Genomic DNA, 19,193 nt, shown 5'->3' with positions numbered 1-19,193 from the left:
GTGTGGACAGGTGTCTTTTATACAGGTAACGAGTTCAAACAGGTGCAGTTAATACAGGTAATGAGTGGAGAACAGGAGGGCTTCTTAAAGAAAAACTAACAGGTCTGTGAGAGCCGGAATTCTTACTGGTTGGTAGGTGATCAAATACTTATGTCATGCAATAAAATGCAATTAATTACTTAAAAATCATACAATGTGATTTTCTGGATTTTTGTTTTAGATTCCGTCTCGCACAGTTGAAGTGTACCTATGATAAAAAATTAAAGACCTCTACATGCTTTGTAAGTAGGAAAACCTGCAAAATCGGCAGTGATCAAATACTTCTTCTCCCCACTGTAGCCCAACATTTGTATCACAACTAAAGATAAATAAACAACTAAATTAAGCATATATGAGTACCTGTTTCTTTGTTAACCGCTCAACACAGAATAGCCGCATGTGCGCACTCCCTCAAATCGTTTAATGAAAATATCCTTTCTATTTTATTCAGCCATGTTCAATTGTATTCTTCATACTATAAAATAATAAAAAATAATGCCACAAAATACTAAGCAAATCTTGTCTTCTAAATGAACTAGTGTAGGCCAAAGGAATATGGCATAGCCAGATCAGGGCCTAACATAAGAACAACTCAGAGTATGCTATTCTGTTCTTCTGAAATAGACAACATTTTCTTCATATCATGTTTCTTTAGACCTGTCTAAAATAAATCATGGATTTATTGTGATGGTGTAGTCTATATTAAATGGATTTATTAGACTTTTTAAAATGTAGATGTTCCAAAAGGTCTGCGTGGACGCCAGGAGATGCTAGATGTGTTTACATTAATTAACGTGAGACCGGCAGTTATTTGCTTGATAATCACTGGCTGACAAAATGTAATGACCGCCACAGCCCTAGTCAGGACCGCACCAAAAAATAAAAAGTTTGTGGGTGTTGAAATCAAGGCCATTAAAATCAAGGCCAGGGCGGAATGATCAATTTCAACAACTTTTCAATGTCCATGGACATCCGGTTGATAAGGATGCTGTTTACAGTAAATGGAAAGAGGGGGCTCATGGGTAGGTGTCATTTAGAGCCAGGAGAGGTGACATTAACTGGAGAAAGAGACATTAGAGAGGCAGAGAGAGAGGAAGGTGTTGTCCAGACTTTTTACACTTGCTTGACCAGACGACAGAAAGAGAAAACAGTTGAGGTGAACATAACAGTACCTCATTTTGAGTTTTAATCAGTTAATAATTCATAAACAAATTAGAAATCAGTAAAAACACCAACTATGTGATAGGTCTACCTTTACGTGTTACGTCTGTGCCCTTATTTTAAGTGTTTCTAAAATCCCCTATGACAAAAAAGATTGTGGAAAACACATTCTTATTTTCAATGACGGCCTAGGACCAGTTAACTGCCTTGCTCGGGGCAGAGTGCAACCTTTCATTTTACTAGTCCAACGCTCTAACCACTAGGCTACCTGGCGGCTAATACATAAATAACATCCTCGAATTATGATTCTTTGTGCGTTTATATGCAGTGTCTTTAGACTAACAACAACACAGTAGCCTAAAACATGAAGGCTAATTTGCAAGGGCTATGGTGGTTATTACCGTGTGAGGTGATGAAAAATGTCAGCCAGCTCATAAAGAAGAACTCCGAGGCCAAATTGTGTGCCATCCAATTGACCCGACATAGCGAGGCTATCCAAGCCATGGCCGCAGCCGCACTCCGCGGACCAGCTGTCAAACAACAAACAGCTCAGAATCGGCTTGCTTTCATTTAAAATGAAGCTCTGGGCAATGGATAGAGGACTAAACTCCACTCCATGGTGAAGGAAGTTTATGATGAACTTCACTAACGCCGTGGAGTCGCTTTGAGGATTCTAGCTCCGATTACATCTATTCGCTCATTCTCAATTCTTCCAAAAATTTCAATTATGAAACACCCACCCTGTACATATATGTTTGTCCTCTGTAGTTGCGTACCTTTGGTTACTGAAATACATATTTTTTCAAAAAAAGTCAATCAAATACAACCACTGACTGTTTGCTCATTGCTGTTGCTCCAAGATGGCAACTAAGCACAAATGCGCATGTGCCCATTGTATATCAAAAAGGAAACAGTAGGTGGTGGTATTTGATTAATGTTTATTACATAGGTACAATGTGGGGATTTCATAATTGAAATGTTTTGAAGTATTGACGTTGTGCGAATCGATGTATTCGGAAGCTAGATTCCACAAAGCCTGGTCTCGGCTCCTTGCTGTTGAAGTTCTTCAGAAACTTCCTTCACCATGTTTAGTCCACTAGTCAATGGATCGTCTTGCTGTTATAATACTCAAGCATATATAGAAGAAAAATAAATGACTACATGAAACTGTTAATGTCCTAACGTTAGTTGTCGGTGTCGGATAGGCTATGGGGCAAATAACTACATCGACCTTTTACTTCTAGGGCAAATGTAGGCTATATCATTCCATGTTATTCGTTGACAATAACAAATGTTAAGAGCATGCAACGACTAATTTATATTGCCTATATATATATAGTAACATTCAGAGGATTATGTGCATGCCCACGTCATGTGTTTACGCGAATGTGGATAGCGGATATACCCAACAAAGAAAAGAGGCTAAATCACCAGTCCCCTGACCTCTTATCGTCCTTCATCGTGCACCGCGGAATATTTTAATAACATCTTTGCACTTCATAAACAGTTTATCTTTTGACACTTACCGACTTTAAATGGGTGATGTATGCCCCCAGAAACGCGTTTTTTCTTGGTCGGAATCTCTTTCCATGTCAGAAGCACACGGTTTAACGACACTTCGAATAAACTGTTTTTCAGTAGGAGTTGGGATGCCAACAACCTCGGTTGTTTTTCCATATCTTCCCCAAGAAGCCACAGAACTGGATGACTATTCAGTAATTTATCGGGTTGTCGAGGCACTTTTGTCTACAGAAGGAAACAATGTTGCTGTTTTCGACAACAGCAGTGCCACAATTGGATAGCGGATTCTTCCTTCACCATAGGGGACGACCTAAACATTACGCATAGCGTCACGACGTATTCTAATTTTGGTGCTGGAGAGAAACGTTGAAATGACGGACAGCTTTCCCTGAGAGCAAATATTACGTGGTGGAAAAAGTACACAAATGTCATACTTGAGTAAAGATACCTTAATAGAAAATGAATCAAGTTAATGTGAACGTCACCCAGTAAAATAATACTTGAGTACATTTTTTTTAACTATTTGATTTTAAGATACTTAAGTATCAAAGGTTAATGTAATTGCTAAAATATACTTTTGTATCAAAAGTATAATTTTAAATAATTTCAAATTCCTCAATAGTAGTTTCCTGCAGTCAAATGACCAAATCGTCCTCTAGTTGCTTCATTGGTGGAATGTTATTAGTATTTTTCATAACTTCATAATTAATAAACATTATTTCAAACCTGCCGAAAATCCTGTGTGTCTATGTCAAACGGTTTTGCTATATTTCAGTCTTCTGCGATGTATAGAAAGTGTAATATTGGGATTTTAACTCAAAATTCAATACATTTTAACTATATATCTGACATGGTACAAGGTCTTATTTTTTAAGCCCATAACCATGTGTGTGAGGTGTATATGTTGGTTTCAAAGTAGATTTTTGACCCTGATTTAGCACACTCCAGTCGAAAGGTTGTTAAGCAAACCAGACGACAATATAACAGCATTTGTGTTTAGTGAGTCCACAAGATCAGAGACAGTAGGATGATCAGGGATGTTCTCTTGATACGTGCGTGAATTGGACAATGTTCCTGTCCTGCTAAGCATTCGAAATGTAATGAATATCCTGGAAACATGATGGCGCCGGAGGAGATGGCTGCCGTTTTATGGGCTCCTAACCAATTGTGCTATTGTGTTTGTTTTTTCGCATTATTTGTAACTTATTTTGTACATAATGTTTCTGCATCCGTCTCTTATTACCGAAAATAGCTTCTGTATAGCAGGATATCAATTAATCACCTCGTACTGAATAAATATTTTTTTCTTTAACTTCTTATGGCTGCAGGGGAAGTATTGAGTAGCTTGGATGAAAAGGTAACCAGAGGTGCACAGAGTAAACTGCCTGCTCCTCAGTCCCAGTTGCTAATATATGCATATTATTATTAGTATTGGATAGAAAACACTCTGAAGTTTCTAAAACTGTTTGAATGATGTCTGTGAGTACAACAGAACTCACATGGCAGGCAAAAGCCTGAGAAAAAAATCCAACCTGGAAGTGGGAAATCTGAGGTTTGTGGGTTTTCAACTCATCGCCTATCGAATACACAGTGGGATAGGGGTCAGTTTGCACTTCCTAAGGCTTCCACTAGATGTCAACAGTCTGTAGAACCTTGTCTGATGCTTCTACTGTGAAGTGGGGCCGAAGGAGACGGAAATGAGTAAGGTCTATCATGAGCTGACCATGCTTTGACCATGCGCGTTCACATGAGAGGGAGCTCTGTTCCATCGCACTTCTGAAGACAATGGAATTCTCCGGTTGGAACAATATTGAAGATTTATGTTTAAAACATCCTAAAGATTGATTCAATACATCGTTTGACATGTTTCTACTGACTGTTACGGAACTTTTTGACATTTTGTCTGCTTTTAGTGAACGCGCTTCCTGACTTTGGATTTGTTTACCAAACACGCTAACAAAATTTGCTATTTGGACAGAAATGATGGACATTACCGAACAAAACAAACATTTCTTGTGGAAGTGGGAGTCCTGGGAGTGGATTCCAACGAAGATCAGCAAAGGTAGGTGAAGATTTATAATGCTATTTATGAGTTTTGTTGACTGCACAATTTGGCGGGTAACTGTATGGCTTCCTTTTGTGGCTGAACACTGTTCTCAGATTATTGAATATTGTGCTTTTGCCGTAAAGCTTTTTAAAATCTGACACAGGGGTTGCATTAAGAACAAGTGTATCTTTAATTCTATGTAAAACATGTATCTTTCATCAAAGTTTATGATGAGTATTTCTGTTATTTGATGTGGCTCTGCAATTTCTCCGGATATTTTGGAGGCATTTCTGAACATGGCGCCAATGTAAACTGAGGTTTTTGGATATAAATATTAACTTTATCGAACAAAACATGTATGTATTGTGTAACATGAAGTCCTATGAGTGTCATCTGATGAAGATCATCAAAGGTTAGTGATTCATTTTCTCTATTTCTGCTTTTTGTGACTCCTGTCTTTGGCTGGAAAATGGCTGTGTTTTTCTGTGATTTTGCGGTGACCTAACATAATAGTTTGTGGTGCTTTCGCTGTAATGCCTTTTTGTTATCGGACACTGTGGTGGGATTAACAAGAAGTGTATCTTTAAAATGGTGTGAAATACTTGTATGCTTGAGGAATTTTAATTATGAGATTTCTGTTGTTTGAATTTGGCGCCCTGCACTTTCACTGGCTGTTGTCATATCGATCCTGTTAACGGGATTGCAGCCGAGTCGGATGCGACAGGATTTACTTCAGACATCCGACAAGGCCCAAATCCACGTCACTCACATGAAGAAGAGACGGAGATATCAGGGACATAGGTCCGGGTGCCTTGTAAGAATCCGACGACAAGTGAGTAGTCCCCCTTCACCATCAATCCTATTAGCCAACGTGCAATCATTGGATAACACAATGGATGAGCTCTGATCAAGACTATCCTACCAACAGGACATTAAAAACTGTAATATCTTAGATTTCACCGAGTCGTGGCTGAATGATGACATGGATAACATACAGCTGGCTGGGTTTCGGTCCATCGGCAAGATAGAACAGCTGCCTCCGGTAAGACAAGGGGTGGCGGTCTGTGTCTATTTTTAAATAACAGCTGGTGCACGAAATCTAATATTATGGGATCACTAAGAGGTTATTAACTGCAGAATGTTTTCAAATAGCAATGGTTAAAAGGAATTATTTGGAGTTGCAGCATACTGTTTGGATACAATTATGAGTGATGAGCATGTTTGAAACCATGTTCCAGTCTTTTATTGCTTTGTGTTACTATCGCTTGAAAGTCCATTTAATAACACTCCTGTTTCTCTTGTCAGATCTCTCTATTTTTACTGGAGCCAGGCATAGGACTCAGAACCCTCCGAAAGACCAGGCAGCAAGGGTCAAAGGTGAAAAGGACCTGGACATTGATATAGCTTTAAATATCAGCTATCTGAGCAGCCAACCGATCGCTGCAGTTGTACACAGCCCATCTGTAAATAGCCCATCCAATCTACCTACCTCATCCCCATATTGTTTTTATTTATTTTTTTGCACACCAGTATTTTTACTTGCACATCATCATCTGCACATATATCACTCCAGTGTTAATTTGCTAAATTGTAATTACTTTGCTACTATGGCCTTACCTCCTCACGTCATTTGCACACACTGTATATAGACTTTTTTTTCTATTGTGTTATTGACTGTACGCTTGTTTATTCCATGTGTAACTCTGTGTTGTTGTTTGTGTCGCACTGCTTTGCTTTATCTTGACCAGGTCGAAGTTGTAAATGAAAACTTGTTCTCAACTGGCCTACCAGGTTAAATAAAGGTGAAATAAAAAAATAAAAAAAAATAGACTGGTCAGAAAGTGACAGTGAAATTGAGGAAGTAATTGAAAGTGACACCGGGTGCATAAGTGAAGAAATAAAGGAAGTTAATGAGTGTTGCAACCGATGACACACAATTTTTACACGCTTCAGCGGTCCCGGTCTGTGAGCTTGTGTTGTTGCTCCTAGACGTTTCCACAATAACAGCACTTACAGTTGACCGGGGCAGCTCTAGCAGGGCAGACATTTGTTGCACTGACTTGTTGGAAAGGTGGCATCCTTTGACAGTTTCTCTATGGAGATTGCATGACTGTGTGCTCAATTTTATACACCTGTCAGCAACATGTTTCTGCGTAGGTAGTCCTACTCTGTCTGAGGTAGAAAGGTAGGTAGGCCGAAATTCTGAAAGTACCATGGTCAGATTCCAAATGAAGTCTCAGGTTTTTAATTATTATATCTTATCATTATTTAATTATTTGCAAGCACAGACAGTTTTGTTGCAAACAAGACACACGGATTTGGCATTGGAGAAATATGATAAGATGAACACATAGGCCTATCTCTGTCCATTCTTAGCATGTTATTTCAGTAATGTGGTATTAATAAAGATTCTGCTAATATGTAAAAGGATGTAGAATTGCATGAAATATTTATTAAAGGCAATTTTTTCTCAAACCTGCAAATATGATGATAGATTCATGCAATGCTTTTACTATAAAGGAGATATATTCCCCCCTACTATTGTCCACGGTGGTCTGTGAACCCACAACCTTCTGGTCCGTAGCCAGAAGGTTGAAGTGTAACGCTTACAGGACTGAGAACAGTTTCTAAAACTGCATATCTAAGGCTCTGGTCTGCCCAAGAAGTGAGGGTAAATGGTAAACGTTCTCTGCTATCCACTTTATGATTTCATTATTATTTTGGGAATAGGGGAGGGTCCCTTGTTTTTGTTTTTTTCAAGCGTTCATGGAGAGTTTAGGTTAAATGTATTTTGCTGATGGAAGGGCCATACATTTTCATTTCAAAGATGTCCGATTTTTTTCCATGTAACCCTTATTATAAATAACGTTCACTCCCTTACTGAAACTCCAAAAGTCATCCGATCATTATAAAACATTTGAAGCAATAGCCAACCTGCGTGTGGACAACTATTGCAGCCCCGTTTCGCGCTTCTGTGAGACAAGCGTGGGAACTTGTCTTGATAAATCAATCAATATCCGATTTTTCTTTTCACTGAATCTCCGTTTGGTTAGGTTACAATTAGGGTGAAGAAATGTTCGCTAAGTTGAAGTGAGTACTTCTCATTTATTAGCACTGATCAGAACATTTTGCCAGCTTGTTATGTAGCTTAATAAGTGGATTGTTATACTCTTCACTCGCAGTCGCTTAGTAGCCTAGGCCTACTCCTGACCAAAAGCCTGTGTCTTAATCAATCAACGTGATTTAGTTTACCTGAATCTCTGTCTGTGTATTTGGTTAATTGATCTCTGGCTGGATAAGTGGAAGTGGTATAACTCATCTATTCGTTTGCTCATCTATCACTGATCACAAACAACAATGTAGCCTAAATCAAGTGTACGTCTATTATTTTGCTTGATCGCGTAAAGGCAACTCTAAAAGCCCGCAGAGGTTCTGAAATATGAACACGAGACTCACATGCTTTTGAAAATATAGCTTGCTATTTCTATTGGTATCATGATAAAGATACTCTTAATGTACGACCCTACCACTGCTCCCTTACAAAGCGGATTGAGGGTAGGAAAGCGAAAGCAACTCCAGGAAGAGTTGTGGTGTTCTTGGGGACCTTCAATGCTGCGTACATGTTTTGGTACCCTTCCCCAGATCTGTGCCTCGACACAATCCTGTCTCAGAGCTCTACAGTTAATTCCTTCGACCTCATGGCTTGGTTTTTGCTCTGACATGCACTGTGAACTGTGGGACCTTATATAGACAGGTGTGTGCCTTTCCAAATCATTTCCGATCAACCACTGGTGGAATCGAATCAAGTTGTAGAAACATCTCAAGGATGAAACAGGATGCACCTGCTATTCATTTTGAGTCTCATTGCAAAGGGTCTGAATACTTGTGTAAATACGTTTTTTTTTCAACCCGAAAAAATGTAAAAAATGTTTTCGCTTTGTCATTATGGGGTATTGTGTGTAGATTGCTGAGGATTTTTTTTAATTAGAATAAGGCTGTAGCGTAACAAAATGTGAAAAAAGTCAAGGGGTCTGAATTCTTTCCGAAGTAACATAATAAAAAAATCCCCATCAAAATCTTTCAGTTACAGCTGAAGATATCCGTTTTTTTTTGCATTGGTTGCGTCTCAATCCACCACATCTGCCAATGTCGGCCTTCCGCATCTGCGGTGGAAGGTGGCCGAGCTACAGCGTTGTTTGTCAGACATCCCGAAAATTGGTCTTCTCATGAAAACGTCTGTTGCGTCCGAACGATTTCTCAATTTTGCTCTCTTCTGTTGGTGTATATTCAATGGATTTATTAAAATAGATTCCCACCCACATCTGTACACCACTACTTTGTCACCAGCACGCCAGCATGTGCACGGGAGGTGTAGAAGGTGTATGCAGGCAAGAATGTGGTCAAAATTGGCCTGTTTGTAAGGGAGTCGTATAAACATTACCCTGGCTTGACGTTTTGATAACTGTGTAAATCTCTCTAGAACAAGGTGACTTTTATCAATATATTCGCCTGTATTTACCCCCCAAAAATGAAATGCTAATTAGTTGCTATTGTTGGCCCCGTGTGGCTCAGTTGGTAGAGCATGGCGCTTGCAACGCCAGGGTTGTGGGTTCGATTCCCACGGGGGGCCAGTACACAAAAAAAAATAATGAATGTATGTACTTGTAAGTCGCTCTGGATAAGAGCGTCTGCTAAATGACTTAAATGTAAATGTAAATGTAAAATGTGACTACCATAAAGAACTACAAATGCCATGATCATCTGGACGAGACTGCCGAATTGAGGCAAAGCTAAGAATCTCTGGATTACCTTTGGCAACATTTATTTATGAACTGCCTTGTGCAAGTTTTACATGGACACAATACCTGTTAGCAAAGGTGTCAGCTAGAGATGACGTGCAGGAGCTTGCAGGGATTTGTAGTCTTGAATGATGTCTACTCTGATGCAAATTAGCTTTTCCGAATCTTAGAGTAAAGAGAGCTGAATATATTGATAAAATTAATCTTGTCCGAGAGAGGTTTACATGGATATCAAAGCGTCACGCCAGTGTAAACCTATACGAAAGACAGCCCTTATTTTAAAAGTTTCTAAAATTCCCTATGGGGAAAATGAACGGTGTAAAAAACGATTGGAACCAGTTTGACCGCTAGGTTTTATGGTATTATAACACCTCCACTGTGGGGCTCTATAGTAGTGAGGCAACAATGGATAGTGACAATGAGTTCATACATTATGTAAAGTCGAATGGAAAAACTGGAATGTGGACATTGAGGAAGAGAAAGCTCCTACACAACTCCAAAGTGATGGGAATACAGCGGAGAGAGATGAAATAAACCAAGAGAAGAAAAAGAAAGAGGGAGTTGAAAAGAAAAAGTTATTTCAGGAGAACCAGCCAGCAAAATGCAAAGGTAAAACATGTGGACGAAAGAGAGAGACTTTAAAAAGAAATCCCACTATAGAGGATAAAGAGAAGAATAACTCTATTCTTGAAGTTCAGAATGTGAAGTGAGCATGAATACCCCCAGTATGTTTATCTATATCTCCTATCTATCTCCCTCTGCAGATGTATCAATCTTTTCGGCTGGTGTTCAGGTCAAAGAGACTCAGCACACCCAGCAGTGCAAAGGTAAGAAAGAGGAGAGGTGCAGCATTATGAATTACTGTTTGTTATTGTCACATACTGTAAGACCTCACTTATTCATTTTTCCTTTTCATGACAGATTCCTCAATCTTTGCGTAGTCTGGGGTGATGAGACAGATTGGCTCAGGAGGACCAGCCAGCAAAGTGCAAAGGTAAAAAGGAGAGAGGATAGACGGAGAATAAAGTGTGATGTGTAAGGTTAGCTTCAACACCTTCACTTATACTGTCTGTTTCCCACCTCCCTCTCTTCCAGATTTCTCCATCTGCTCAGCTGGTGCTGAGGTCAAACAGACCCAGTTCAAAGGTCATCTTTGTTTACAGTTGTTTTTTGCAATGAAATGTTTAACTTTATGGTAGTCACAGATTGATATTTTGGATTGCAGTCTGTTAAATGAATAGGATGGTCTGTTGGACTATTGATACTCAAACTGTCCTGAACTTGTCTGGAAAAGTCTATTGTGTTTCGCTAATTTGAAAGCATACTCAATACTGTACATATTTTAGTGTTGAGGGTACTATAATCAAACACACTCCTTTTGATATTAATGTCAGTCATTTTATTTTTTCTTGTCAGATTTCAGTTGCTGCAGCTGAGTCAAAGACTCTGAACCCTCAGGAGGATGAGCCAGCAAAGCGCAACTGTGAAAAAAAACAGAATGGTAGCATATTGATACAATGATGAGTGCTGCGCTAGTTTGAAAGCATGTTCAAGGAACTCCTCTTGTTTCTGTTTTTCTGTGTGTATTAATGTCCCTTCACTCTCTTCTCTTGTCAGATTTCTCTGTTTTTGCTGCAGCTAGAGGAAAGACTCAAGACACTTAGACAGACCAGGCAGCAAAGGTCAAAAGGACCTGGACATTGACATGGGCTGGTCAGAGAGTGACTATGATATGGACGATGAGTTCATACGTGCAGAAGTATGGCAAAAGTGGAAAGAGGAGTATTGGGAGAAAAGACAAAACAAAGATTACAGTTACAGCATTACCGAATACAGATAAGCTTGATGAAGAGAGCTTCAGAAAATAGAGTGAAAAGATAGATCAGCCAGCAAAGGTCAAAGGTGAAAATGTCCTGGCAAGTGGGGGGATGAATCAAGAGAAGACAGAGAAAGAAGTCATTCAGAGATCTTCTTAGGACCAGACAGATATGTACAAAGGTAAGGAGGGTCGGAGTTACAGTACATGCTATGATATGTAGAGCTGGCTGAAGTCCTTTTTAAATAGCAACAATCTGATGTTTATTTCCAATCCCCCCTTCTGGTTTTCAGCGAGAAGTGATGGCGTGGCCAAGGTCCCCCCCCCCGCCCCCCCGCCCCAGCCCAGCAGGCCTAAGTGAGTAATAAAAGAGAGATGGGATTGACAAAGTTGCAGAGGTTAAGACAGATGCAGAGCTCATTATGGAAACACACAGTGCATTCGGAAAGTATTCAGACCCCTTGACTTTATCCACATTTTGTTAAGTTACAGCCCGGTCTAGTCAGCCTAGATTAGGCCTACAATTCACTTGTTCCATTACTTACTTTGTTTGGTTTCTACTTAAATGACCCTGATGTATGGGGATAGATCACATTGACCTGTCCCTCTCCACAGTTGCACAGCATTTCAAACCAATTTAATAAATATTCGTCATCTAACACATTACTCTTTCTCAACATGTATGATATTTACAGTTAACAACCACATTCAGCATCTGCATGAAAAACTCCAAATAATACAACAACATCATCAATTCCCTTTTTTGGTTTTAGACTCCAGCAAATCCTTATTTTATAGTAACCACCACAATGGACCTACAAAGCTTGTGTGTGTGTGTGTCAGAGCCAAGATGATTTGGAGTAGTCCAACCTGAGACTAGCACATCAGGTATTCTTCTTCTGTTCCCATGCTGTAGTCCAGGACTTGATTACGACCTGTTACAATGGTGCTGACATTTTCTGGCTGATCTTTCAGCGGGGGAGTGGGTGAATGTGTCAAAGACCTGACTGGGCCCAGCACCACACGGTTATGGCTTGTTATGTTGTTGTGTGCGTAAATGTCGTCCCCAGGCTATTGTGCACACAGCACATAAGCCTGGGATATAAACCCCTCAAAGTTGGCCTTAGTGGGAGTGACCACAGAATTCTATGAAGTGAACTTACTGAGTAAAGTGTTTGTCATCATTCCCCCTGGTCGTCACTAGTTAACACAGCCACAAAGTCATAGCTATGGCTAAACCGATTTCCCCAATTTCTCTTCTTAAATGTGATTTTAAACCTAACCCTAACTAATGAAGGCCACGTTTGATGCGTTGGTCCATCAGACCTTACGCACGTTTGGTCCACCAGAGCTTCTGCGCATTTGGGCAGAAGTGTCTGGGAACGAGATTAGGTGTAATGTGACTAACATGACATCACTTTAGAACGTATGCCATCCTTCAGCACGTCACCCTTTATAAAGTACATGTTTATATCATATTTGACATGGTGATTGTGTCACAGTTATGCCACATTTATCAACCCTTTATAAAGCATGACATACATGCTTTGTAACACATTTATGTAGTGCTTATGAAGGCAACAATGGTAATTAATTACCAACAGAACCGTTCAGGCTAGAGACACCAAATAAACTTTCACATGTTCAGGCTATCCTAACTTCAAATTATTAATAACTTTTATAAATTATAACTATATAAAATGTGCATACATTGGCATAATATAACCCACCCAGAGAAACTCTTGAAACCTTCAAGCTAGAGACACCAAACCAGCTTATGTTCAGGCTATCCTAACTTCACATTCTTAAAAACCTTTATAAACTATAAAGAGTGGTATTTAGAATAACACATCATGGATTCAATGGCAAAAATAAAAACACAGTGGTAGACATTGTAAATGCTACCGCTCTTTAACCATTTTAGCTACAAACATTAAAACAACATTAAGATTTTCAAAACCATAAAAACAAGCTAGCAAGCAAACCAGATTTTCTTCAGGAAATGTACTTTTCTAGTTATTTCTAAATGTAATACTGTTTGAATAACAAAATTAAACATCCTAACAGCTTCTGGAAGCACCATCCAAGAGGAAGGATTAACACACTAGTACACCACAGAGTACATGTAATATCTGCCTAAGTAAAATGTAATTACTAGGTATTACACAGGACTAAGCTCATAAAAATGTGTATCTTGTGTATCTTGAAGGGTACTTACTTGTAATTATTGTGTACCTACACAGTATGTTTCCTACATATATAGTTACCTATGATCAATTACCATATACTTACTTACTACTCTTTACCTGTCACGACTCCGACCGAGGCAGGCTCTCCTTCCCGTTCGGGTGGCGCTCGGCGGTCGTCGTCACCGGCCTATTAGCTGCCACTGATCCTTTTCTCCCCCTCCTTATGTGTTTATTGGTTACACCTGTTTTCATTTGTTGGTAATTAGTTGGGCTTATCAGTCAGCCGGCCCGCCCGGTTCTTTGTGCGGGATTGTTAGTTGTTAAGCGTGGTGTCTGTTTTGTACTACGTGTTTACGTGGTTACTGGACTGCTTTCATTCCCCCCGTGTCTGGGGTAGTTTTATGTGAGCGCCCAGTGTATTAGTAGGGTGGCTTAAGTTTCTCAGTGTTCATTAAAAGGAACATTTGTTATTGCACCCTCTGTTTCCTGCGCTTGACTCCGCACTCCAACACCCAGTCCTTACATTACCAAGTAAAAACAAACCAAAGATGAGCTTCTACTTTAGTCAATTGTATTGCAACATGTACACTGTCACAGTTCATATAAGGAAATCAGTCAATTTAGATAAAGGGCCCTAATCTATGGATTTCAAATGACTGGTAATACATACAGTGGTGCAAAAAAGTATTTAGTCAGCCACCAATTGTGCAAGTTCTCCCACTTAAAAAGATGAGAGAGGCCTGTAATTTTCATCATAGGTACACTTCAACTATGACAGACAAAATTAGAAAAAAAAATCATTGTACATTGTATGATTTTTTAATGAATTTATTTGCAAATTATGGTGGAAAATAAGTATTTGGTCACCTACAAACAAGCAAGATTTCTGGCTCTCACAGACCTGTAACTTCTTCTTTAAGAGGCTCCTCTGTCCTCCACTCGTTACCTGTATTAATGGCACCTGTTTGAACTTGCTATCAGTATAAAAGACACCTGTCCACAACCTCAAACAGTCACACTCCAAACTCCACTATGGCCAAGACCAAAGAGCTGTCAAAGGACACCAGAAACAAAATTGTAGACCTGCACCAGGCTGGGAAGACTGAATCTGCAATAGGTAAGCAGCTTGGTTTGAAGCTCCTGACTGACGGGCGTCTCAGGCAGCTCCTGACTGACGGACGGCTCAGGCAGCTCCTGACTGACGGATGGCGACTCTGGCTTCTCCGGACAGGAGGGAGACTCTGGCTTCTCCCCGGACAGGAGGGAGACTCTGGCTTCTCCCCGGACAGGAGGGAGACTCTGGCTTCTCCCCGGACAGGAGGGAGACTCTGGCTTCTCCCCGGACAGGAGGGAGACTCTGGCTTCTCCCCGGACAGGAGGGAGACTCTGGCTTCTCCCCGGACAGGAGGGAGACTCTGGCTTCTCCCCGGACAGGAGGGAGACTCTGGCTTCTCCCCGGACAGGAGGGAGACTCTGGCTTCTCCCCGGACAGGAGGGAGACTCTGGCTTCTCCCCGGACAGGAGGGAGACTCTGGCTTCTCCGGACAGGAGGGAGACTCTGGCTGCTCCGGACAGGAGGGAGACTCTGGCTGCTCCGGACAGGAGGGAGACTCTGGCTGCTCCGGACAGGAGGGAGACTCTGGAGGCTCCGGACTAGAGGGCGACGCTGGAGGCTCCGGACTAGAGGGCGACGCTGGAGGCTCCGGACTAGAGGGCGACGCTGGAGGCTCCGGACTAGAGGGCGACGCTGGAGGCTCCGGACTAGTCGGCGTCGCGGGATGCTCCGGACTGACGTCCTTCGTTGGAGTCCCCATGCCACGGATCCTCACCGGAGGCTTCGTGCCACGGATCCTCACCGGAGGCTTCGTGCCACGGATCCTCACCGGAGGCTTCGTGCCACGGATCCTCACCGGAGGCTTCGTGCCACGGATCCTCACCGGAGGCTTTGTGCCACGGATCCTCACCGGAGGCTTCGTGCCATGGATCCTCACAGGAGGCTTTGTGCCATGGATCATCACTGGAGGCTTCTTTCCATGGATTATCACTGGAGGCTTCGTGCCATGGATCATCACTGGAGGCTTCGTGCCATGGATTATCACTGGAGGCTTCGTGCCATGGATCATCACTGGAGGCTTCTTGCCATGGATCATCTCTGGAGGCTTCGTGCCATGGATTATCACTGGAGGCTTCTTGCCATGGATCACCACTGGAGTGGAGAGACACACAAGAGGCCTGGCTCTGGAAGAAGGCACAGGACTCACCAGGCTGGGGAGACATGCAGGAGGGTTAGTGCTTAGCACAGACACAGAACTCACCAGGCTGGGGAGACATGCAGGAGGCCTTGTCCTTGGCCGAGGCACTGGACCGTGGAGGCGCACTGGCGGTCTCGAGCGCAGAGCTAGCACCACTGGTCCTGGCTGGATCCCCCCTGTAGCCCGGCAAGTGCGGGGAGTTGGAACAGGCCGCACTGGGCTGTGCTGGCGAACTGGAGACACCGTGCGTAGGGCTGGTGCAGTATAACCCAGGCCGAGGAAACGCACTGGAGACCAGATGCGCTGAGCCAGCATCATCCCTCCTGGCTCGATGCCCACTCTAGTCCGGCCGATTCGAGGAGCTGTGATGTAGCACACTGGGCTATGCGTGCTCACTGGAGACACCTTGCGCTTCTCTGCATAACACGGTGCCTGCCCAGTCACTCTCTCGCCACGGTAAGCACGGGGAGTTGGCTCAGGTCTCCTACCTGAGTCCGCCAATTTACCCCCCCCCCCCAAAAAAAATCTGGGGCTGCCTCTCGTGCCCGTTACCTCGCGCCAATTCCTCGTAGTGGCGCCGCTCCACTCTAGCTGCCTCCAGCTCCTCATTCGGACGGCAATACTCCCCCTACTGTGCCCAGGGTCCTTTGCCGTCCAAAATTTCCTCCCAAGTCCAGGAGTCCAGAACCCTCTGCTCCTGGTTACCACACTGCTTGGTCATTTTTTGGTGGGTGGTTCTGTAATGGATTTCCTCTTCGTCTGAGGAGGAGTAGCACGGATCGGACCAATGTGCAGCGTGGTAAGTGTCCATAAGGAAATATTTAATAAATCCACAGAACACTGAACTAAATAACAAAAGTACAAACAAACAACCGAAACAGTCCCGTATGGTGCAAACACTAACACAGGAAACAACCACCCACAAAACACAATAGAAAACAGGCTACCTAAATATGGCTCCTAATCAGAGACAACGACTTACACCTGCCTCTGATTGAGAACCATACTAGGCCAAACACATAGAAATATAACAACAGAACAAAACATAGAAAAACAACATAGAATGCCCACCCCAACTCACGCCCTGACCAAACTAAAATAAAGACATAACAAAGGAACTAAGGTCAGAACGTGGCACCCACTCAATAACGTAAAATATATATTTTAGTGGTGACTCAAATCTGCAGCAAAACGTAATTGTATTTTTCTCTCCTTTTTAACATTACAAGCAAATCGACAACATCCGTCTTACATTTACATTTATCATCTGTTTCTTTATTGTAAGCATTTTCCCATCTTGGAGACTGAGACCCTGTGGGAATCTATGCTTGAGAAGAAGAATGTATGACAATTTAGCAAAGACACTCTACAATTAGCCTACTAGCTAAGCTAGCTTTCATCAGAGACGGTATAGAAACCTTCCTCCAATATCTCTGCTATCATCAGAGATATTGATGAGATATTGAGAATCATGATTTCTATCATTTACAGTTCAGGCCTATAAGTAGGCCTAGCTACCTTGTTGTTGTCTTATCCAGATATCATTATACTAATAATGGTGCTTGCTAACACTAGTGTTTACATTGAAAAGGAACTACTTATAGGTTTGTTGATACAAGCTAGCTAATGTTAAAATCCTGGATATTTTTCACATAACACCCTTGGGTACGGATACCCTGAGAGCAAAGTTCAGGGAATATAAGACGATCGAGTCCAGCTAGCTAGCTATTTACCAGCTTTAGGTAGCTTGCTAGCTAATGTTAGCTGTCAAGGCATGAAATTCTATTCTGTACGTGCTTTGTGAATTTAATAGCTAGATACATGTTTTGGGTTTGTCCTGGGCCGAAAATGTTGTCTACCACCTAGCTATGTAGCTAGCATTATCATCTACAAACGAAACACACTAACTATAATGTAAACAATCTGCATAACTAGCTTTAGCTAGCTAACGTTAGCTAGTTGAAATAAAGGCATCAGGCATCTTGTGGGGGTTATGCAGTGTAGCTATGTGATGCTATTGTTATATTCCTTTGAGTGCAAAATAGTCAGAATACAGCACATGTTAGCTAGCTAGGTAAGTAGCCTTGTTAGCTAGCTTGAACATTGAACACACTAAGGTTAGCAGCTAATGTAGCTAGCAGGTTAAAAACGCAACCCAACACTTACCGTATGTTACCAGTCCAAGAGAATGATGGCCATTTCTGCATCACTCTTCCACCTTTCAAAATTAATTCCAATGTTTATCGGCTTTATGAGTTGTCTTTTTCTTGTTTCTTTTTCTTTGGGGTCGAGTTGATTCTAATCCAAGAACTGAGAATGATGCTTGTTGGCTTCTTCTGCTCTGTTTGTTTCTCGTGGCTGTAACGTTAGGTTGCAAGTGACGTTCACTTCCTCTCCATCTCTGGGGCAGCAGGGTCATTCGAGAAGGCACGATTAGCTCAAAGACACACCTAGCCCAGAAGGCCAGCCCAAGGCGGCTGAGGGCTCAAATCTCTAGTTTTCGTTCAACGTGAAAACACTACACAAGAAGTGGGGCGGCATAAGGTCGCCCACAGCCTGTGGATTTTTACTTTAATAGGCTCACAATTTTGGAAGCATTGAATGACTCTCACAATTTTAGCCATAACTGTTTATTAAAGTGTTAAAAATGTTGGATTTCACCCATTGTCAAGCCCTGACGTCCTTAGCTACTGTTGCTTTTCAACTCAAATGCATCGTTAAATTATGTAACTGTTATGTTATGTAACCCCGCCCCACCTCCCTGTTTTTGCCATAGTGCTCAAAGCTTTCATGCATTTCAAACGAAAGCTGGACCTGGGCCTGGACTCCAGAGCCCTTTATAGCAGAGTTGTTTCAATGAGGTGGTTGGTTTTCAGTAGGCTAACACTTATAATGTGGTTTGTGCAGGCTGAAAAATGGTGTGTTCGGTTCGGATACTACCTAAAAATGTTACATTTGTAAAAAGCACGTTAACAAGCATTCATTTTTTTACACCTTTGTAATTACAGACTGCACTTACCACCAGCTACATGTTGTTAATACAGTGTAACTATGTGTAACAGGGTTGGTTATGTTTCCACTTGCCTCTAAAGAAATGTGTATTTGATGTTCAAGCATTCTTATTGGTTAGTTCAATTCTGATGACAATAAGGGGTGTTGTGATTGGCCCCACTTGCAGATAGGGGGAGATCGCGAACGTCAGGTCTTCCCAGTATGAAAATGTGATGCAAGGGGTAGGTCACGTTCTGAATACTGTTTTCTATTTTCTATTTTACAATGTGTACAAGTTTGCTGTACGTTACTGATTTTATACATGTGTGGGTATATGGTACCTGTTAGGGATTGAGGGGCTTTCTGGGATGTGCTTTG

General features: G+C 41.7%; 1 protein-coding gene and 1 non-coding gene across 3 annotated transcripts in view; one reads left to right on the top strand and one right to left on the bottom strand.

Moving 5' to 3' along the window:
• LOC129862728 (ceramide kinase-like) overlaps positions 1 to 3,049 on the bottom strand; it is a 33,430-nt gene extending 30,381 nt beyond the window's left edge. The window contains exons 1-2 of one of the 2 annotated variants that reach the window (XM_055934642.1): positions 2,727 to 3,049; positions 1,602 to 1,730 (exon numbers count right to left, since the gene is read on the bottom strand). In XM_055934642.1, coding sequence (XP_055790617.1) covers positions 1,602 to 1,730; positions 2,727 to 2,877 — 280 coding nt within the window. In that variant the 5' untranslated portion in view covers positions 2,878 to 3,049. The remainder of the gene's footprint in view (positions 1 to 1,601; positions 1,731 to 2,726) is intronic. The other variant, XM_055934643.1, reaches the window with a different exon arrangement.
• A 6,274-nt stretch (positions 3,050 to 9,323) lies between these two features.
• trnaa-ugc (transfer RNA alanine (anticodon UGC)) lies at positions 9,324 to 9,399 on the top strand. The gene has a single exon. It is a non-coding gene; the product is annotated as a tRNA-Ala (tRNA).
• The last annotated feature ends 9,794 nt before the right edge of the window (positions 9,400 to 19,193 follow it).

This window comes from Salvelinus fontinalis, chromosome 9 (assembly GCF_029448725.1).
Source record: "Salvelinus fontinalis isolate EN_2023a chromosome 9, ASM2944872v1, whole genome shotgun sequence".
Classification (NCBI taxonomy): Eukaryota; Metazoa; Chordata; class Actinopteri; order Salmoniformes; family Salmonidae; genus Salvelinus; species Salvelinus fontinalis.
The sequence above is the reverse complement of the archived record's forward strand: the minus strand, read 5'-3'. Positions and strand labels throughout refer to the sequence as shown.